Here is an 18,259-nt window from a genome sequence, read left to right as displayed (position 1 = left end):
TTCAGAGGAAGATTAAGAGGAATGTATTGGCCATGTTAACTCAATGGAAAAAACACCTTCCACTCCTCATACATTTACTTGGAATTCAAATTATTAGAGGTATATTTCTCAGACATTAATGGATGAGGGACTACCCTCACTGCTGTAAGAAGCTCAGGTATTTAAACTTTCCTTACTTCAAACATAGAAAACACAGTAAACTTTCTATTTTATTACATTTCTTATCATGAATATTTTGAATACAAAGAAATGATGCAAAATATTATATGTATTACAATTAATGTGTACATTATTTATATTTATACTCTAATTTCTTAAATGGATTTTTAAGTGCTTACTCCATTTATATACCATGAATCAAAATTAAAATGTTGAAACAAAACTCTTCCTTTTATGCTTATTACACCACAAAATGATATGTAAAATTACCAAACAGCAGTGGATTGTGGATTCATACTAATACATTTCAACCAAAATATATGAATGATTTATATCTATTTTATTATTTAAATTAGCTGGTTAACAATGCATGTATACTAAATTTCTTTATCCATAATCCAGCACTGCATAGTTCAATGCTAGCCAGACGAGAATTGCTTGCTCTCTTCTACATCACTGCAAATAGCATCTCTCTCGCCTCAAAACTATGTAAGGAAGGTTTGATAGGTGTTCTCACATCTTAATTGCAGTGTATTTGTATGAGATATAAAGCAGCAGGTCAGTTCCATCCAACCTCAATCTTATTTTCCTTACAGATGACCAGATTATGGTCCCGGTTGGAATGTTCAACTGTTAAAAATGAACTGAGGCAGATAATCATGAAATAGAATATTTTCCTTATGCTCACCTTTTTATTATAGATACCTTCAGAATTTGTATGAAACAGCTGCAGTGGTTGAGTGGTTGCTGCAAAGACAGTTTGGATCCAAGGTTCAGTCACAGGACAGGTGCCTGCAACAGCTGGCCAGACTGTCCAGAACTGCTGCTACATGTATGCTCTGCAGCATGAAGGCTGAAATGACTCAAATATTGGCATGACCTGCAATGATCCTTCTCTTAGGCAAAATAACTTATTTTTAATACTGAAAAAAACGTGGAAACATACATACGGCCTGGGGAAAGCTACTTCTGTGCAGCACTGGATCACATGCAAAGCTGCCAAAATATACTCAAATCTAAAGAGTTGTCCAAGCTGATGACCAAAACCTCTCTCTCAAAAACAACACATTTCCTTCTCAGTGCACTGAATATATTCAAGGCAAAACAAATTTTTTGCCTGTGATTGCCTGAAAGATGCTCAGAAAGATCAGAGGGACTTGTTCTAGGCAGTCCACATTGGCTTTGCTGGGTTGATCCTTTGCATCACTAAACAGATAAAAGAGTCTTCTGCAAAAGATCCTGAACTTTCTTGACACCAACTTCCCTTCCTCAGCAACCTCAAAAGCTCTTTAACTTTCTAGCTTTCCTCATTGAGACCACCAGCGTCTTATGTAAAATGGACTGTTTTTTCAGAGAGTGGCGCTTTATTATACATTGAGGTTCAAATATGAAAGCCAAAGACCAGTTAAGATCTCTCAACAGTGTAGAATCACAGAATCACTTTGGTTGGAAAAGACCTTTAAGATCATCGAGTCCAACCTTTAACCTAACCCTGCCATCCCACCACTAAACCATGTCCCTAAGCACCTCATCTATCCTTCTTTTAAATACCTCCAGGGATGAGGACTCTACCACCTCCCTGGGCAGCCCATTCCAGAGCCTGACAACCCTTTCAGTGAAGAAGTTTGTCCTAATGTCTAGCCTAAACCTGCCCTGAACTTGCATCAGAAAGAACAGGTTTAGAAAAAAAAAATAATTTCAAAATGGCCTGAACAGGAGTGAAATTGCTCTTAAAACCAGCAATTTTTCAAATCCAGACTCCTGGAGGACTAGAATATCCTGGGTAGTGGAACTATTTAGTTAACCTATGGGCTACTGGAAGCAGTAGGAAGTAGCGCAGTTATAACTTGAGATTAACCACTTATAAAGAATTGAGGCTGGTGCTGTCTGTTTTCCTCTTCAACAATGGGATACACGGTATATTACCGATTTTTATTTAGTTTCAATTACTAGGCAAAAAATATTACATTTAACCAGTATTTTTTTTATTAAGGAAAATCATCAAACTCTAATTTTTTTTTTCCAAATCCTAGAAACCAGGAAACCTTAGAAAACAATACCTGAATTAGCACATGTGCATGGACATGCCAGTGTTAGTACCTGGCTGAACTTAAGAGGAAAAGCTTACATATTTTGTTTCCATAAATATCTCCCATCACATTTCACAGCCTGTTTCGGGCTAAAAAGAACTACTAAAGTTTGGGTTTTTTAGTTTCAATACCGTAGAACTAAACTACTTTATTATATTTACTTGTTAAAAACATTTATCTTTCAAATCAATGCTGTATGAGCATCATGAAATACATTGCCTACCTATATTGTGATAGAATAGTTTTACCCCTTAATGTTGCTCCTTATCGCTACCCCCATAAGGCAAACAATATTTTAACATAGTAGTTAATCATGTTCTTCGGGGGTGGGGGGGGAAGAAACAATCCAGAGTTCACCAGTGCTTTAGAATAATTAAAAAAAAAAAACCAAAACAAAAACCCACCAAACTGAATGTTATTTTATAACAACTGGTAAAAATGGCAAAAATAAAAAGCATTTTATGTATCAAGTATCTTACCTTTTCGTCCAGGGTATACATGAGGGTAATATTCATAATAAAGATCAGGCTGGTCTAAATTTCCAAACGGTTCAAATTCCATTTCTGCATTTTGGAATAGATTCAGTTTTACCAGCAGTGCTAGTCTCACAAACCACAGCTAAGAATAAATACACATAAAAAAAAAAGAAGGAAAATGCAAGGTCTGTTATTAGCTTCAGTCACAAGCTGCATCCAAATACAATCTCAGCTTTCTAAGTTTTTCTGATGGAGTAAAGAGTTTCTATGTTAGTTACTGGTAAGAATCAGGATTTATATTTACATGCTCTTTCACAGAATACTTTTCATAAGATCATTAAAACAAAACACAGAGGACTGATGTTTTGTTTGCAAAGGTACTGAGATTTTGAAGATGAAGTTTAAAAACTAACCTGCTTCAAAATTAGAGCATCTCTCTTTAAACTGAGTTAGCATGTCAGAATTATCAATCCAATTTTCTATTGTTTTTCCCATTTTTTATGATTTTGGTGAAACTTTGCTAGCTTTATAGTTACTACAGAACCATGACTTGTCATCTGGTTATATTTTGTTCAGTAAACCCCTTGTAATGTTTCACAAACCTTTATTAATTTGGGTTCTTATTTTCTTATCATTGTGAAACATACTTCTAACATTTGAAATCTTACTACAAAGTTCACACTCTAGTGTCCATGAACTTTATAGCACAGTGAGTGTTCCAAGATAGCAAAACACAGTCCTTTTTACTAGTGTGATTACCTTTAAAAATATACAAGCAAGACAGAATTTTACTTTTTTAAGAAAAAAAAAACCCAACAACTTAGTCTTAAATGAAGATCTCCTTTACATAAGCAAACAGAAAAAGTGACTTGCTACAATGCTTTAATAAGCTCAGTTTTTAGGTAGCAATTAGAAAAGAAGTTTGATCATATTAAAAAAAAAGCCACTGTGAATATTGTTGGAAAAAAGTGACAAGGGTGTATCTTTCAACATACCTGTAAAGAATCTGTTGTATGATTAGTAGGTAGTCCACTTTTTTTATAGCCTTGACCATGTGCAGTTAGAAGCCGCCCACACAAGTCAACTGCTGCTCTCCAGTTTTTACTGCTCTGGGAAGAAGAAAAGAGTAACTAGCAAAACCATAAAGTCCCTAAAAGGCATAACTGCTTATTTTGCCTGAAGCAGCTATATCTACCCATCAGTAATAGTGACAAGGTCAGGAGAGCTGGCCAGTGAGAAGCACAAAGTCATTTGTCAAAGCTGCACATCTAACTAGGCAAAAAGAGAAATCAAGCATCAGAGAGTTAACATCAGATTACTAAAACAAAAGAATATACAGTACCATATGGGATTCTAAACCTAAAAGCTGTATCATGTTTGCTAATATACTATAATATTCACAATTTTGTTTTCTTTTCAAAAGGAGACATTGCCAGCCATATTTCAATAATCACATCTGAGTTACTCTACTGTTACAAAGTATTTAACACCTATTCTTACCTCACTGACTTCCGTATTTCAGATTATAACCCCTAATGAAGTTCATTTAATGAAAACAGACTTCCCTAACATTGCCCAGAACACAGAATTCCTATCAACTGAGAACAAAGAACAAGAAACAATGTAGTATATAAAATGATAAATTCAGAACAATAACAATTGTTTCACCTATAAAATGTAAACATTTGAATTTCTATTGCATGGCTAACAAAAATATTCTTTTTTATACATATATTTCTATTAATAAAATCATTCCTAGTTAGACAAGTCAAACCACCTTGTCACATTGTTATCCTATTAATGCTTCTGCCTATTAACATGCTAATACAGCCATGTAAATAGCTAACGCTACCAAAAACTTAAAACACAGACTGATGTTTCACAGGTTTTAAGCTATTATACTTCTCTGTCATACAGAAGAGTTTTTCAAGAGACATGTATCTAGCAGGTCATTATAAAAGAAATACATCTTGTTCATGAAAGTAATCTTTTTTCAAGTAAGTTTCTTAAATACATAAAAAAATAATGATAAATGGAAAACTGTCATGCTATCTGGTGAAATGGAAAGGAATAGAATATATTTATATCAGTGCTTGTAAAGTTCAGGTACTCACCTTGAACTGGTATTTTACTAAATTCTCTCCAGTATTCAGAGTTTAGAAAACATGTCAATACAGCGAAGTTACCCAGAAAAACTACTAGTAACAGCTGAAGAGTTTTCATACTCTCTGGCCCCCCGTTTTGCAACCATATAGTTCAAGGGGCCACTACAGAGATCACTGCGCACTGACCACCTCATCTCTCCCCTGCATTATCAAATCCCGGATAAAAATTTGAGTTCCACTGGAAATGCGGAAGTCGGCTGACAGCAAGACCACAAAGTAGCATAGAGGCTTCCGAGACATCTACACTCTTATGGAAGAGCAGGAATTGGTAACGCATTTACAACATCGTTCAACATAGATCTGTATCAACTTAGAAAAACAGAAAGACACTGACATGGATTACCTGAAATTTATTCCTCTTCTGCAGAGACAAATTAATTTCTTATTATCCTTAGAACAGAAGGAGACACAGACTCTAAAACTGTTCAACTTTCCTTCCCAAGTGAGAGTTAGGATCCAAAAATAATAATTGGAACATTTATGACAAAGTTAGGTGCTAAAATTTTTTAAATTCTATTTCAGGCATGGACAAAAAAATACTTCTTTATAGAACAAGACAGCCAGGAGAAGCAAGTCTGACAACCATCATAAAAACAGTCTTTGCTGGAAAATGAAACATAATATTCATCACGATTTCAAAATTAGAGCTGCCTGCTGGTCATGGAGCATAATTCTCTGTGGAAGCTTAATAGAAGGCTGCTGGCAGTAGAACTTAATTTGAAATTAGTAGGACACATTATTGTCTCTGGCAAATTGTACCAGACTTACAGTTGCTAGAGTTGCCAGCCCACGAGAAATCTTTATCCAGTTATTTCAAACACCCCTCAAAACCATGCAGGTCAGTCCCTTTCATGTCTCCTGCAGTCTACAGCCACCACAGTCTTTACAACCCAGGTTCCTTGTTCCTGAAAGTAATAGGGATGAATTTTATTTGTAAGTCATAAGTAGAGGCTCAGAGCAAATATGGATGCTACAGTTTCAGATATAGCATCAAAAATACAGAAGAATATTCTTAAAGAATAAAAAAATTATTCCTTGATGAATAGGACACAGTCCTCCAGCAGCAATTTTGTGAAAAGATTATTCTCTCCTAGAGAAAAGAGAGTCAGCCAAATATTATTGCCAGATAGTTCACTAACACAGTACCACCCTGGCAGAAGAGAACTTCTTTCCATACATGGCATTAGGAAATCTTTTCTTCACAAAAAATATGGAGCTGTTGTTCTTTTAATGAAAATCAACCATCTTGTATGATTTCTGTGCTTTTCACACACTACTAGTCCAGATGTTTAACTTGTGAAGGGATTTTTTGGGTGCATATAAGATAACCAAAAATTAAAAAAAGAAAAAAAAAAAAACCCCAAAACATTTCAGTACTGACTGCTGTACACATACCAAAGCTAGGACTAGCATATTTGCCACCCAACAGACAATGCAATTGCATTATTCCTTGCAGAATGACTCTCCTCTTCGAAAAAATCAGAAGTTGTCCTGGGGCAAGTTTACATACAGATGGGGAAACCGCATATTAAAACAGGTTTCAACTAGAAAGGATTTATTTTTTTTAAGAAAGATAGAGCCATCCCAATGATTTTTTATGTTTTCATTCAACTTCTTAAGTTGTCTGAGATTTGAATACAATGACTCTAGGTTTAAAAAAAAAAAAAGTAGACAGTAGAGCCAGGATTTTGTCACACTATTACCCTGTAGAGGTAGGAACTAAAAGTTTTACATAGCTTGAGGTGGTAAGACTTGTGTGTTACAGAGCCTCCTCTGCCCACCCTTTTTATTTTCTTCATTTTTTTCCTCTTCAGTGAGAGCTTACCTTGCACACAAATCTGACATGCCTGTTTTGGAACAAATACAGTATGTTTATTACCTTACCGCTTCTTTTGATTGCACCTCCAACCTAACTAAATACTGTATCTGCAGCTTTAAGAGATAAAAATGTCAATGTAAGGTGATCAATTCAACTCCTCATTTTACTGACGTATGTTCCACCATTTTCAAAATAAGAACCCAACTAAGGCTATCATGATCCCCTTTTATTAAAAGCAATAAAAGGAAACAGCCTAAAAAACATCTGAAATGGAGTCAAAAATATGAGTTATAAATTCTAATAAATCCACATCTAAAGATCTGGTAATGCTTCTAGTCCATTTGGTCAAAGTTAGAAGTAACTGAGATATTCTGTACATCCCAATGCCATCAAAAAGCCTATTTTCTGCAAAGACGGATGAAGGAATGGGATGAGGGTAGAAAAGAATTCCAGCAACTAAAACTAGAATGTTATTAGTTCAAATACAAGAATAGCACTGGAGATGTTTTATTTTTTAGATTCAGAAATGAAGACAACTTCCAACTGAGTAAAATGGCCCAATTAAGGCCAAAACTGTAGTCTGTCTGGAAAAATATTTTTTACATTTCTTCCTTTTCTAATAAAGTGTCACAAGAACTTCAATTATCAGAGTTTTCACTGTATCTGAAAGACTGTATTTTCATGCTATTAGAAAGATATTCACTGATTTGGACTGAAAAAAATACTACCAAATAGCTGAATACTGCTGTCTCACATGCCTAACTGTTCCTTGGAAGCCTTCTCATGCAGGTCAATTTTGCTTCATCTTTTAATTAAGGTTGAACAAAGATCTTAGACATACGATTGCAGAAGTGTTCCTATTTCCCCTTTGTATACAATAATGCACATTGTTTTCCTGAATGAAAGCAGTGAAGCTCAGGTGATGCAATGAGTATGGCTAATACCCAGGTAGAATTCTTCTGGCAAGCAATGAGAGTCATGCAGACTGGATGTCTACAGAAAATGTGCTCAATGAAAAGGGAACTCACCTGGTACACAAAGAGAATTTATAACATTATTTAGTCTCTCAGGAAAACAATTTTGACTCTGAGGTAAGCCACAGAAATTTCATTCAATAAATTGATGTTGTTTAGTGTAGAAATGCAACCTCCCTCACAAGTCCCCAATCACTGTTTGTGCTACTTGTGTCTCCCACCTTCTCTCAAATCACCTACAAAAATGTTGGAAATTGCTCACTGATTTAGAAATAAAGGAACAAAGTCCCCCCCCTTCCATATTTTTAAGGATAATTTCTAACTTATTAAAGTGAATATGTATGCCATACCACTGTATCCAAGTTTGTTGTATTTGAAAATAAATGTAACAGCACAACATTAATCACGTGCCAAAGTAACAGTATATGATTTTTTTTTAAAGTAGACTCAAAGGGAGTCATTAACTCTACATGTAACACCATTAAAGTGATTAAAATGTCCTCCTCCACTAGTTATGACATTCTTCTCCCCTGTAAATTACATTGGTAGAACACTTTCACATCAGTTAAGAAAATGTAGTTAGTAACCCTTTCCTGGTTTAGTAGCTTGAAGGAATGATTGCATACTTAGAGCAAACTTTACGTATTTATAGTGGCAAGATACAGTAGTTTTTTAGGTATGACAACTATCAAAGACATAGTTTTTCTGTGGCTGCAAACACCTTACAACTCAGAATATCAGAAAGGTCTCCAGTAGGAAATACCGTGTTATTTGTTCAAATGAGGGTAAATAATTAACCTAAAATACAGAAAACAGGAACTATCATAACTGCAGCTTGCACCTTGTACGTATAGTTTTTATTTGCTGCTGTAAATAAAGCAATGCTCTGAAGACAAGCTCTTGCTTACAGTTACCTCTAGAGCAAATAAATATATGTTCCTATGCCAGATTAATAAAACTTTTCAGAAACTGAAAACTCAGATTTTCTGTTTTCGGTTGAAAAAGTATAAATACTTAGCCTCTACAGATTTGTAAGTCTATTTACAAGTTATCACCTCAATGATAAGCACACAGATTTATAGAATTACTTTGCTGGACTGCTCCAGCACTCCCGTATCTCTTTAAAAGCCTCAAAGTTGTAAAACTAGTTCAACTGCACAACCCTCCCACCCTTACCAATAAAGCTTTTCCAATTCACTGTTACCCATTCCATAGCAGAAATTTAAGATGTGAAAGCACAGTTGTCCAATAAACCAACTATCCATCTTAGGGTTACTGATACAAATCTTGCTTAAATCAACTAGAGACCAAATTCATGCTGAACAAACAATTTTGTTAACGGAGTTTAACAATCTGAGTTCCGTTCCTGGTGAACAACTATTTGTCTTAGAAATGCTGCGGCTGTTGGTGGTCTCGTCAGAAAAGGTGCACCTTTGGAAGTTCAGCTCACTACCTTCTTGATAACATTTGTTTTCTGACAACTAATTTTACCTGAAGAAACTTCTGCAGACTGACTGAACTATGATCCCCCAAAAAGGACTTCAGTCTCCAACATTCTTTGCTGCAAGCGTTAGCTTCATCTTACCCAAAGAACTGTCTTTTAACTTGTACAAGCAAATGTTTTTTACTGGAACTTTTATATCCAATTTAAGATATTCTTCTGTGATCCTGGTGAACAGAGCCGGTACTTGCATTTGCGGATGTTATCTAGGAAGTACTGTGATTATATGGAAGGACCATATCACTAAACAGAGATAAGATGGTCTACAAAATCAGCACAGAAAAGGTAAACCATTAACATGGAAAATTATGTAACCTACAACACAATGTGTTGAGTTCTAGACAGTGATAATAAAAAGATTCTAGCTTCAACTGGAAGAGATTCTTAGAAGAGGTCCTAGGATGATTATGAAGACACCCATAATGAGATGACTAGAAGAGTTATTTTTGCCTTTAAAAAGAAAATCTGAGAAGTGGAAATGTCACTGCTGTCTACCTGTACGAAGTAGCAGGGGAGAGGAAGCAAACACTGAGAAGAGAAGATGACTTAAAAAGCAACATGAGATCAAAACACTTAAATTGTTGTAAACAACTTTATCTTTGATTAGAAAAAAGATTTCAAGAGAGGACTGATTAGAATTCCTTTGATTAATCACCAAAGGAATGAAGTCCTGGAATAGCCTTTGAAAGTAGTAGCAATGTATCTGTATTGTTAAAACAGCCAAATAAACTAACAGAAGCAATTGTATGGTAGAATAGAGGAGCTCCAGAGTTGCAGATGAAGACCTGTGGTATGAAGATTTGGGATGCCGATGAGCCATTTAGTATGCTTTTTACAACAGGACTTAACATTCACTTTTGGTTTCAGCTGCCACTGGTGCCTTCCTACAGCATGTAATAGTTCTTGAGACTTTTAGATCGGATCCCAGATTTACACATCTAAATTTAGACGTGATCAGTAACTGCACTGATTAGATCTCTTTTGACTTAAGAGTACAGACATCAGCTCATGTGTAAACACCTAAATAACAGGTACCAGTCTGAAGCTGAAATCTTTCCTAATTCTATGCATTTCTCTTCTGCACTGTGGACCCCTCTGAAACACACTCTTTTAAGTGGCTGTCCGTTGCTGCAAGGGATTGAACTGGGTGACTGAAATGATCTCATTAATTCTCACGTTCATGTGTAGTTCACATGGATACGAGACCAACAGCTAACGAAAAAAACTTTAACTTTACAGAAACTGCATAGCAATATTCCCAACTTTCACTGGTTTTTATCCAGATGTTCATGAAAATATTCCCTGTAACTGGCTCTTTGCATGAAAAGATGTATTCATGGAACATATTTGGCCTGGAATTCACTCATAAAGAAAGTAAAATTGGGGGTTGGTAACAGAGCATAAGTTATTCTGACCTACTCTCTATGTAAAAAGCATGCATCTTTTTAATCAAAATAACCTAGCATGGGTTTTTAATGTTTCTAAATCTGAAACACCTTTTATCTTTAAGACTGTTGCCAATCAAAAATAAATTTTCCACATTAAGATTTTCAGAAAAAACAAGAATGTTTGCAAGGAAAAAAACCCCAACTAATTCTTACCATTAAAAGAAACAGAGCTCTGCAAATAAAACTGAGAAGTAGTCATATCGCATACTCAAGAACAACCAATAGCTAATGATTGGAAGCCTTGAAAACTGAAGAACATCCTGATTTCTGGCTGAATGGCTGCAATTTTACCAAAAACCCCCTTCTAATAAGACAAGTTTTAAAAAAGAAATCTGCTGCAGGTAGCAAAAAATCTGACAGCTGCAGATTGCCTCCTTATTTTCTCTGCTTTGACTCTAAAAGCCTTAACACTACTCTCCTGGAGCTTAAGAGCAGACTCAAAGCTAAAACAGTATCAGTGGCAGCACCGTATTTAAGGTACAAGATGGTCTGAAGCATAGGATGACATTTTGAATGGACACAGCTACCAGGCCAAATAGAAAAACATTTCCCATATGTCAAAACTCCTCTTCAGGAAGAGGGAAAGGAAGTGCTGAATAAGGCTTGAAAAAGGCTTTTCCTATGTAGACCCTAACAGGGACAAGATTTCTTAGTAAGATTCCCCTCCAAACTCTCAAGTTAAGCAAAACACTGTGATGAACAGAAAAATATCTATCTCCAGGATAACAATAAATAAATAAATAAATAAAATAATTAAAAAATAAAATAAAAATAAATAAAAACAATCTGTTTTTTCAGGTTTAGTTTCAACAACTACCTCTGAATTCCTTTAACAATGCTTGAGGAGACCAACTAGAGTTTTCCTAACATGACAAAAAGTCTCTTCTAGAGCTTTACATGTAATGGAACACAATTAAATTAAAATATGTTAAATACTAAATACAGACTGTCCTAACACAATTCCTCACTGCTTTTCCTCAGTAATTTTTGATCATTTTTTTTCAAAAATAAGCCTAAAATATTTTTACATTTCAACAGATTAAGTAAGGCTCAGTCATGTAATACTAATGAGTTTCATAGAGGTACACAATGGCTGAGAGAAGAAGTCAAGATTCACAAGGCTGCTACATGCAACTATTTCCAGGTCCAAAATATTTATGTTAAGGAAAGGGGTTTAACTTAGAGAAAATTAAGCTTTCATTTGGAAGTAATTTAGTTTAGTTCTCCCGCACTGAAATAAAAAATTAAAGCAGTTGTAATTATCACAACAGCTTTGCATACCATTTACAACAATGGGAATATCTTTCCTTTTGTAAAATGCTAACATGAAAACAAATAATACATATGCAGATAAACAAAAGAGCCATTAAAATCTGTTTTGCAACCATTTACATAACATAAAAATTAACAGCTGATAAAATTTACAGTAACTTAAAATTACCTTTTTCTAACTTTTGCATATAAAAAAAAAATTAATGCTTACTACATCATTTAAAACCCAATATTTAAACCCCAGTGTCATTCCCACTAAAAACTTTGGCTCATACTTTCGCAGGATCATGAACAGAATGGTATGCAGGGTGGGTTTTTTTTTTCTTTTTTAGTTTCTCCTCACAGTCAGTAGCTCCCAATTATCTTGAGGGAAGCACAGTATTTAATATATATTGAATTACAAAGATCGTTACTTACAATTAGCTGTTTCAAGCCTACAAATGACTGTTCTACAGAGTTGGCGTTTAAAACTTGTCTCTTCACCGCAGCTTGTTCCCCCAAGAAGCGAAGCATTAAGTCTTTTACTGCATCTCCCTTGGTGTTCATGGAACAGAAAAAGAAGAAACACAACACAACACTGCTAAATATTATTTTAGCAAAATAAAATGTTGAATTAGCTGAGCAACATACTTTTTTCTCTTTAAGAAATGCTTGCTTTCCAGTACTTTTTGTGCAAAATGAATATAAATGAAAATATATGTACCGCATTTTAATGAAAACTTCTAGATTTACTCCACATTATTTACTATTTTTTTCAGTATATAGCTTTCAGTTAGTATAGAAACATTCAGGCTTATTTGCTTCCCATATTATTAACCTTCGAAGATCTTACAAAACACAGTTAGTTTTACAGGTTTTTGTAATGGATATTAATGTTGAAAGGTGTAATCTACTGACTGAATATAAATGTGCACGTGATCAGTTAGCCTTAAGTACCCACAGAAAATACATTTTGAGATATCATAAAACCAAGTAAACAGCAACCCTTCAACAAGTATTCTTAATTTCAAAAGAATTAACTGCAGGAATCAGAAATCGGGTTATCTGAGCTCAGTAATTTGGAAACTTGAGACTAGTTGAGACACAGACATTTGAAACGGATTTCTAAAGCTAGACAAGATTAATTCTACATTTTACGACATGAAGCAGCTAAGAGGAAGAGTGTCCAAATCCAGGTTCTATTTCCAGCTTTGCTAGCACTAAACTGAGTAAGTCTGTATATGGCACCCTCTGTGCCTCAATTTCTCCTTCTAATCTTTGTTCCACTATCGAATTCTGTGCCCTCCCGTCTGTTGGCTGATATCCTTGTGGTTCTGTGTACAAGAGATTTTCAAAAGGTAATCAAGGAATTCAAGCTTAAATGTCAAGCAGCTACTAAAGAACCGCAGACCACACACTGACGGGATGTTGAAAACTGTGCCACTACTGTCTGCACGCTCTTCAGGTACCACGTCTGCCAATACAGAGCGTAGGACAGGGCACAGGGGGCAGTGGTCCTGGTCACTGGGACTGGACACATCACTGTATACAAGTGAATCCCCTATGATGTCAGAAGTCACCACATGCCAAAAGCAGGTACAAAAGTCATTTCTGTAAGATTTTTGCCATTCTTATGCTTTTATGCATTTATAATCTAGAAAAGCAAACACCTGAAAAGAAGGAAAATTATCAGCGCTATACTAACAATATACTTATAGCTTTGTTTTTAAACAAAGTAATTTATAACACACACTCAGCCAGAGTAAGGGTGTTGGTGAATAGTAGATGTTTGCAAAAACAGTGTAAGAAACAGAGTAAGCTCATAGTGGTCTTTCCCATCTTAAAGCAGCCAGAACATTATGGTCCACCTGTGCCAGGGGACATTTTTGCCTGCAATTTTTAAACACCCACTGATAGGCATACCTCTCATGACATTTCTCTTGCTCATTTTTCAGTCTGTTTCTCTCAGCAAAAGTACATCCAAGGGCAATGAATTCTACAACTCAAAAACAGTTACATGGGCTGCGGAACAGTAACTCCTTTTGTCATGCTTATTACTCAACAGTTCCTTTGCCATAAAAACCAGCAAATCGTAATCCTCCATTTACCTTAATTCTTTTATGAATTTTAGACAATTATTGCTCTTGTAAGTCAAAAGGTCCTCTTCCTTTTAGCTACCACTCACAAGAGAGAATGTCTGCACTCCTCACCATCCCTCCTCTCTCTCCAATTTGTTTTAATTTCATTGTCTTTTCAGTTCTGTGTTAACTAGAACGGTATGCAGTATTTAAGATGTTAAAGCAGAAAGTGACTATGCAAAAATGTAAGCATTTAAAGGAATATTTGCAAAAATCCCTTGGAAGGAATATGAAAACATTCACTTGAAGAACTGAGGCAGGAAGCTGTGAGCACAGTGAGCAGAAAGCAACCCACAAAACCTTTTGCCTAAAAAAAGGTGAGCTGCATAAAACACAGTAAAGCTTAGCTATGATAAAGATAATTAACTGTTTGCACTTTCCCCATGTACAGCGATAGGAAATATGTTTGTGTTTTCTGTCTAGTTTCTTGAGGCATGAGACTGCAACTACTGTTTCACCACACGGAAAATTTTTACCTCTAATGCTGTCACCTATCCTATGAATAAACCAGATTTCCATCTGTGGGACAGAAGAGCCTGAAGGATATAAGAAAGGCAGTGTGTGCAAAATTACGTAAATATAAAAGAATTTTTAATCCCCCCAACAGTACTTTGGAGGACGAAACATTACAAATGAATGTAATGAAACAAAGGACATCATGACAGCAAACAGTAACTGATGAAGAAAGGCATAACGGAAAGAGCATAAAAAGCAGTACTCCAACTTGTTCCCACACCCAGAGAGCACAAGTTCAGATAATCTGTACCATACGCCATCCAAAATAGTTTAAAAAACAATGTTTCTTGAACAATCAGCAAAAAGTAGCATGCAGTTGAAATAGAGAACGTTGACTATTTTTGTTGGGTGATTTATCCACTTAACTTTTAAGACAACACACTTGTAATAAGAACAAATATTTTCTGAGTGAGCAGGGAAACAAAAGCATTGAGCTCAGTACACATCACACAAAACTTCAGTGCACCCCTGAAGCACACTTACAGTTAGTTCACTGTAAATGAACTTTTCAACTAACTTCCTTGTCAACCGCATGCAGCCTGGTTTAACATCTTGCATTAACATTTAGCGTTAGCAAACTATTCATACCAAAGCTTTAATGAACATTGTTGGAAGCCGATTTAACATTGAAAACATGCCTCCCAATGTTTCAGTTGACATTTCAAGTACTTTACAATTATAGTTTCAGTTAAATACAAAATTTGCACTACCAGAAGCACATGGAACAATGATACCAAACTAGGGGATGTCAGGTAAGTCAAGGCGTGCGCTCAGGCCACTGAAAAGCTGTATCTGGAAGTGAGGAAAGTTGTATAAACATAAAGCACTTCAAAACCTGTCCCTGCTGACATGCCTATGTGACTGCCTATAAATTATAATCAATGAAGAAAGCAGCAGGAACCCCCTTTAACTCCATTGATGATTTTACATCAGGTCTTACTGTAGAAATACATCACGTGCACATTGCCATAACATCTCCTTTTCAATTATGTACTAAATGGTAGATATGCATATAAGCATGTGTCCAGGTTCAGGGAATCATTAGCACAAAATAGCCTTGAATCCTTGACTGGACTGAGGAAGGAGAGAGAGAACTATTGTAAAATCGGAGGTCCACAATAAGGAGGACCTCATCCTTGGGGCCTGCAGAAGGGATCATTTCTGCTGTCCATCCCATTAGCTGTCAGGAGAGAAATAGTACACACTCTTGAATTACTCATCAAGGTCTAAGGGATTCTTTGGTGAAGGACCCTTCTATTTTTCTTTTGAAAGGAGTGGAGAAGGAGTAGCTTCCTATTACAGTGTTTTCTTTCACGCTAATTCCTGGGCTCTGTCACAACAAACAAAATATTTTAAGATAAAGCTAACAGAAGAAGTAGCAGGCGCATGGCATATGTCTAAAACTGGTATCACTTGTTGCTTGTGACAGAAACCCAAGATTTGTCAGATAATTCAGCTACAAATCTGGACCTGATTCACTCCAGAAACTTTTCTGATAGTTCCCGCAGATTAGGTTACTGCAGACTGCTCTCTGCTTGTACAGGACTATTGACTGATAATCTTTGTTTATACCTTCATGATCTCATCTGGATTTTTCCCTTTAATTTTGGGGTTATCCCTTCCCAGTAACTTGCTCCAGCACTCAATCTTTCCTACAGGTTATACCTTTCCACTGCTTAGGGAAGATAGAAATGAAGCCATTTCAGTCAGTGTTAACATTGTTAAAAGCACTGCGAACATCAGTGAAAAATGTTATTTCCCACTTGGTCACAACAGTGAATTCCACAGGCAAAGCAAGCTGTCCGTTTTCAGACTTTGTAGTGCAGCATACTAATTTTGTATATATTCCAAATGAGACCATTATCTTACTAACTAGGAGGACCAAGAACTAACTGAAACTATTTAAAAATACAACCAGCTTTGGATACTATGGAAACTGTCAACACAGGTTTACAATGTACCCAACAAATTTCACTATGAATAAATCAGAACTGGTTTTAGCCCCTTCACGCATGAGTAGGCACTGACATTACATTTTCTAATACGGATTGAAGTAATACACACAAGGCGACCATCAGTAACAATATGAACATACATATTATATACAGATTATTGGACAGCTCTTATACAATACTTCTAAAATATAACCATACACACATACATAGACTCTTACCTGGATATTATCAAATTTTAATCCAGGCATGGTGAGATTCTCTTTATCTATGAACACAGTGCTGTATTGTTGTGTGGCAACTGAAATTAGAACATTCCTGGTTTCCTCACTAGGAAGCCAAGCATCATTTCTTCTGTCTAGTTCACTCATATTTAAGGCTGTGGCAAATGGGTCATCACTCCCAGAAAAAACAGCTTGGATTTGTGAGAAGGGCTTAGGGGATTGAGTTATTTCCAGAGATGATGGAGGACCGCCTGCCTCACGTCTCCCATTTTCCGCAGAGAAAGTAGGTTTCGATGAAGCACAAGAACTGTCTCCACCATTAGAAAGAGAGGACATCTGTTCTGGAACAGAAGAGCTTGCATTGGGGTTACTAACAGAAATAAAATTGGATGTGGTAAACGAATCAAAAAAATCAGAAGCTAAAGTATTAGTGTTAACAGTATCGCCAAAGAACTTGCTTAGACTAGGACTTGGTTGAACCACCTGTGGATTAGACTTCACTGGAGTCTCAATTATACTACTAAAACTGGGAGATTTAACCATCTGAGGCTGAAACCCATCAGGTAGGAACAACTGTGGCTGGGTATTTGCATTGTTTGCTTGACTGAAGATGGTACACACAGGAATAGGCTCAGCCTTGGGAGACGGTTTGCTAGTAGTGGGTGAAGATATCCGGTCTTCAGGTTTGCTTTCATGAATATTATTTGGTTTTGTTTCAACAGGAGTGTTGTGTCCCAACTGAGGTTCCTCCTTCACTGCTTCCTGAATGGATTCTTCCTTTAGAGATGCCTGATCATCTGTTCCAATCTCAGAAATGTCTTTGGGTGTTTCTTCATGTTCAGTTTCACTCTCATTACTTAAAAACTCTTTATCCACTTCTGCTTGTGGTTTTTGATTATCTTTAGCTTCCATTTGTTCTACGATCTCTTGCAAACAACCAAGTTCACCTGTGTCATCTTCACTGTTGTTTGGAGAATCTGAAATAATTACACTCTCCATCATTTGATCATTAAGTTTATCTACAAAATTATTTGAATCTTCTGATACAGTTTCATTCCCTTCAGACTCAAATTCATCTCCACCAAGATCAATGGTTTCCTCATGAAAGAGAATTTCTTCCTGAGTTTTGTGTTGAACTATGCCTCCACTCTCATCTTCATCAGAAGTGCTCTTCGCATCCTTCGCATTACTTTCATTATTCTCCATGGTAGCTGATGAAGGAAAAATCCCCACCACAACAAGTATTAGTTTTATTACTTGGGTATTCCTCAGGTGCCACCCTGAAACTCCTAAGTATCACACAAATACTGAAAATCTTGCTTTAAAAATATAGCTGTTTCACTATTTGATATCTTCCACCTAGCACAGAACAAACTAATAACGAAAAAGGGTTTATCTTTTCTGTAGTCGCAAAAATATTGGCATTAAAGAGCAAAGGCCTCCCACTAAGCAGGGGCAAAACCGTATTTGCTCTCCTGCTCGGGAAAGCCTAGCTCGGTCCCCGTTTAAGAGGGGGTGGGGTGGGGTGGTGGTCGCGCTGCCACCA

General features: G+C 36.1%; 1 protein-coding gene across 2 annotated transcripts in view; it reads right to left on the bottom strand.

Annotated features, from left to right (window-relative positions):
* TRAPPC12 (trafficking protein particle complex 12) overlaps positions 1 to 18,193 on the bottom strand; it is a 53,657-nt gene extending 35,464 nt beyond the window's left edge. For both annotated transcript variants that reach the window (XM_009634270.2, XM_035889899.1), the window contains exons 1-4: positions 16,711 to 18,193; positions 12,322 to 12,438; positions 3,721 to 3,834; positions 2,729 to 2,867 (exon numbers count right to left, since the gene is read on the bottom strand). In XM_009634270.2, coding sequence (XP_009632565.1) covers positions 2,729 to 2,867; positions 3,721 to 3,834; positions 12,322 to 12,438; positions 16,711 to 17,919 — 1,579 coding nt within the window. In that variant the 5' untranslated portion in view covers positions 17,920 to 18,193. The remainder of the gene's footprint in view (positions 1 to 2,728; positions 2,868 to 3,720; positions 3,835 to 12,321; positions 12,439 to 16,710) is intronic.
* Positions 18,194 to 18,259: the final 66 nt, after the last annotated feature.

This window comes from Egretta garzetta, unplaced genomic scaffold, assembly GCF_000687185.1.
Source record: "Egretta garzetta isolate BGI_Z169 unplaced genomic scaffold, ASM68718v1 scaffold62, whole genome shotgun sequence".
Classification (NCBI taxonomy): domain Eukaryota; kingdom Metazoa; phylum Chordata; class Aves; order Pelecaniformes; family Ardeidae; genus Egretta; species Egretta garzetta.
Note: the sequence above shows the minus strand (reverse complement) of the source record. Positions and strands in the feature narration are given on the sequence as shown.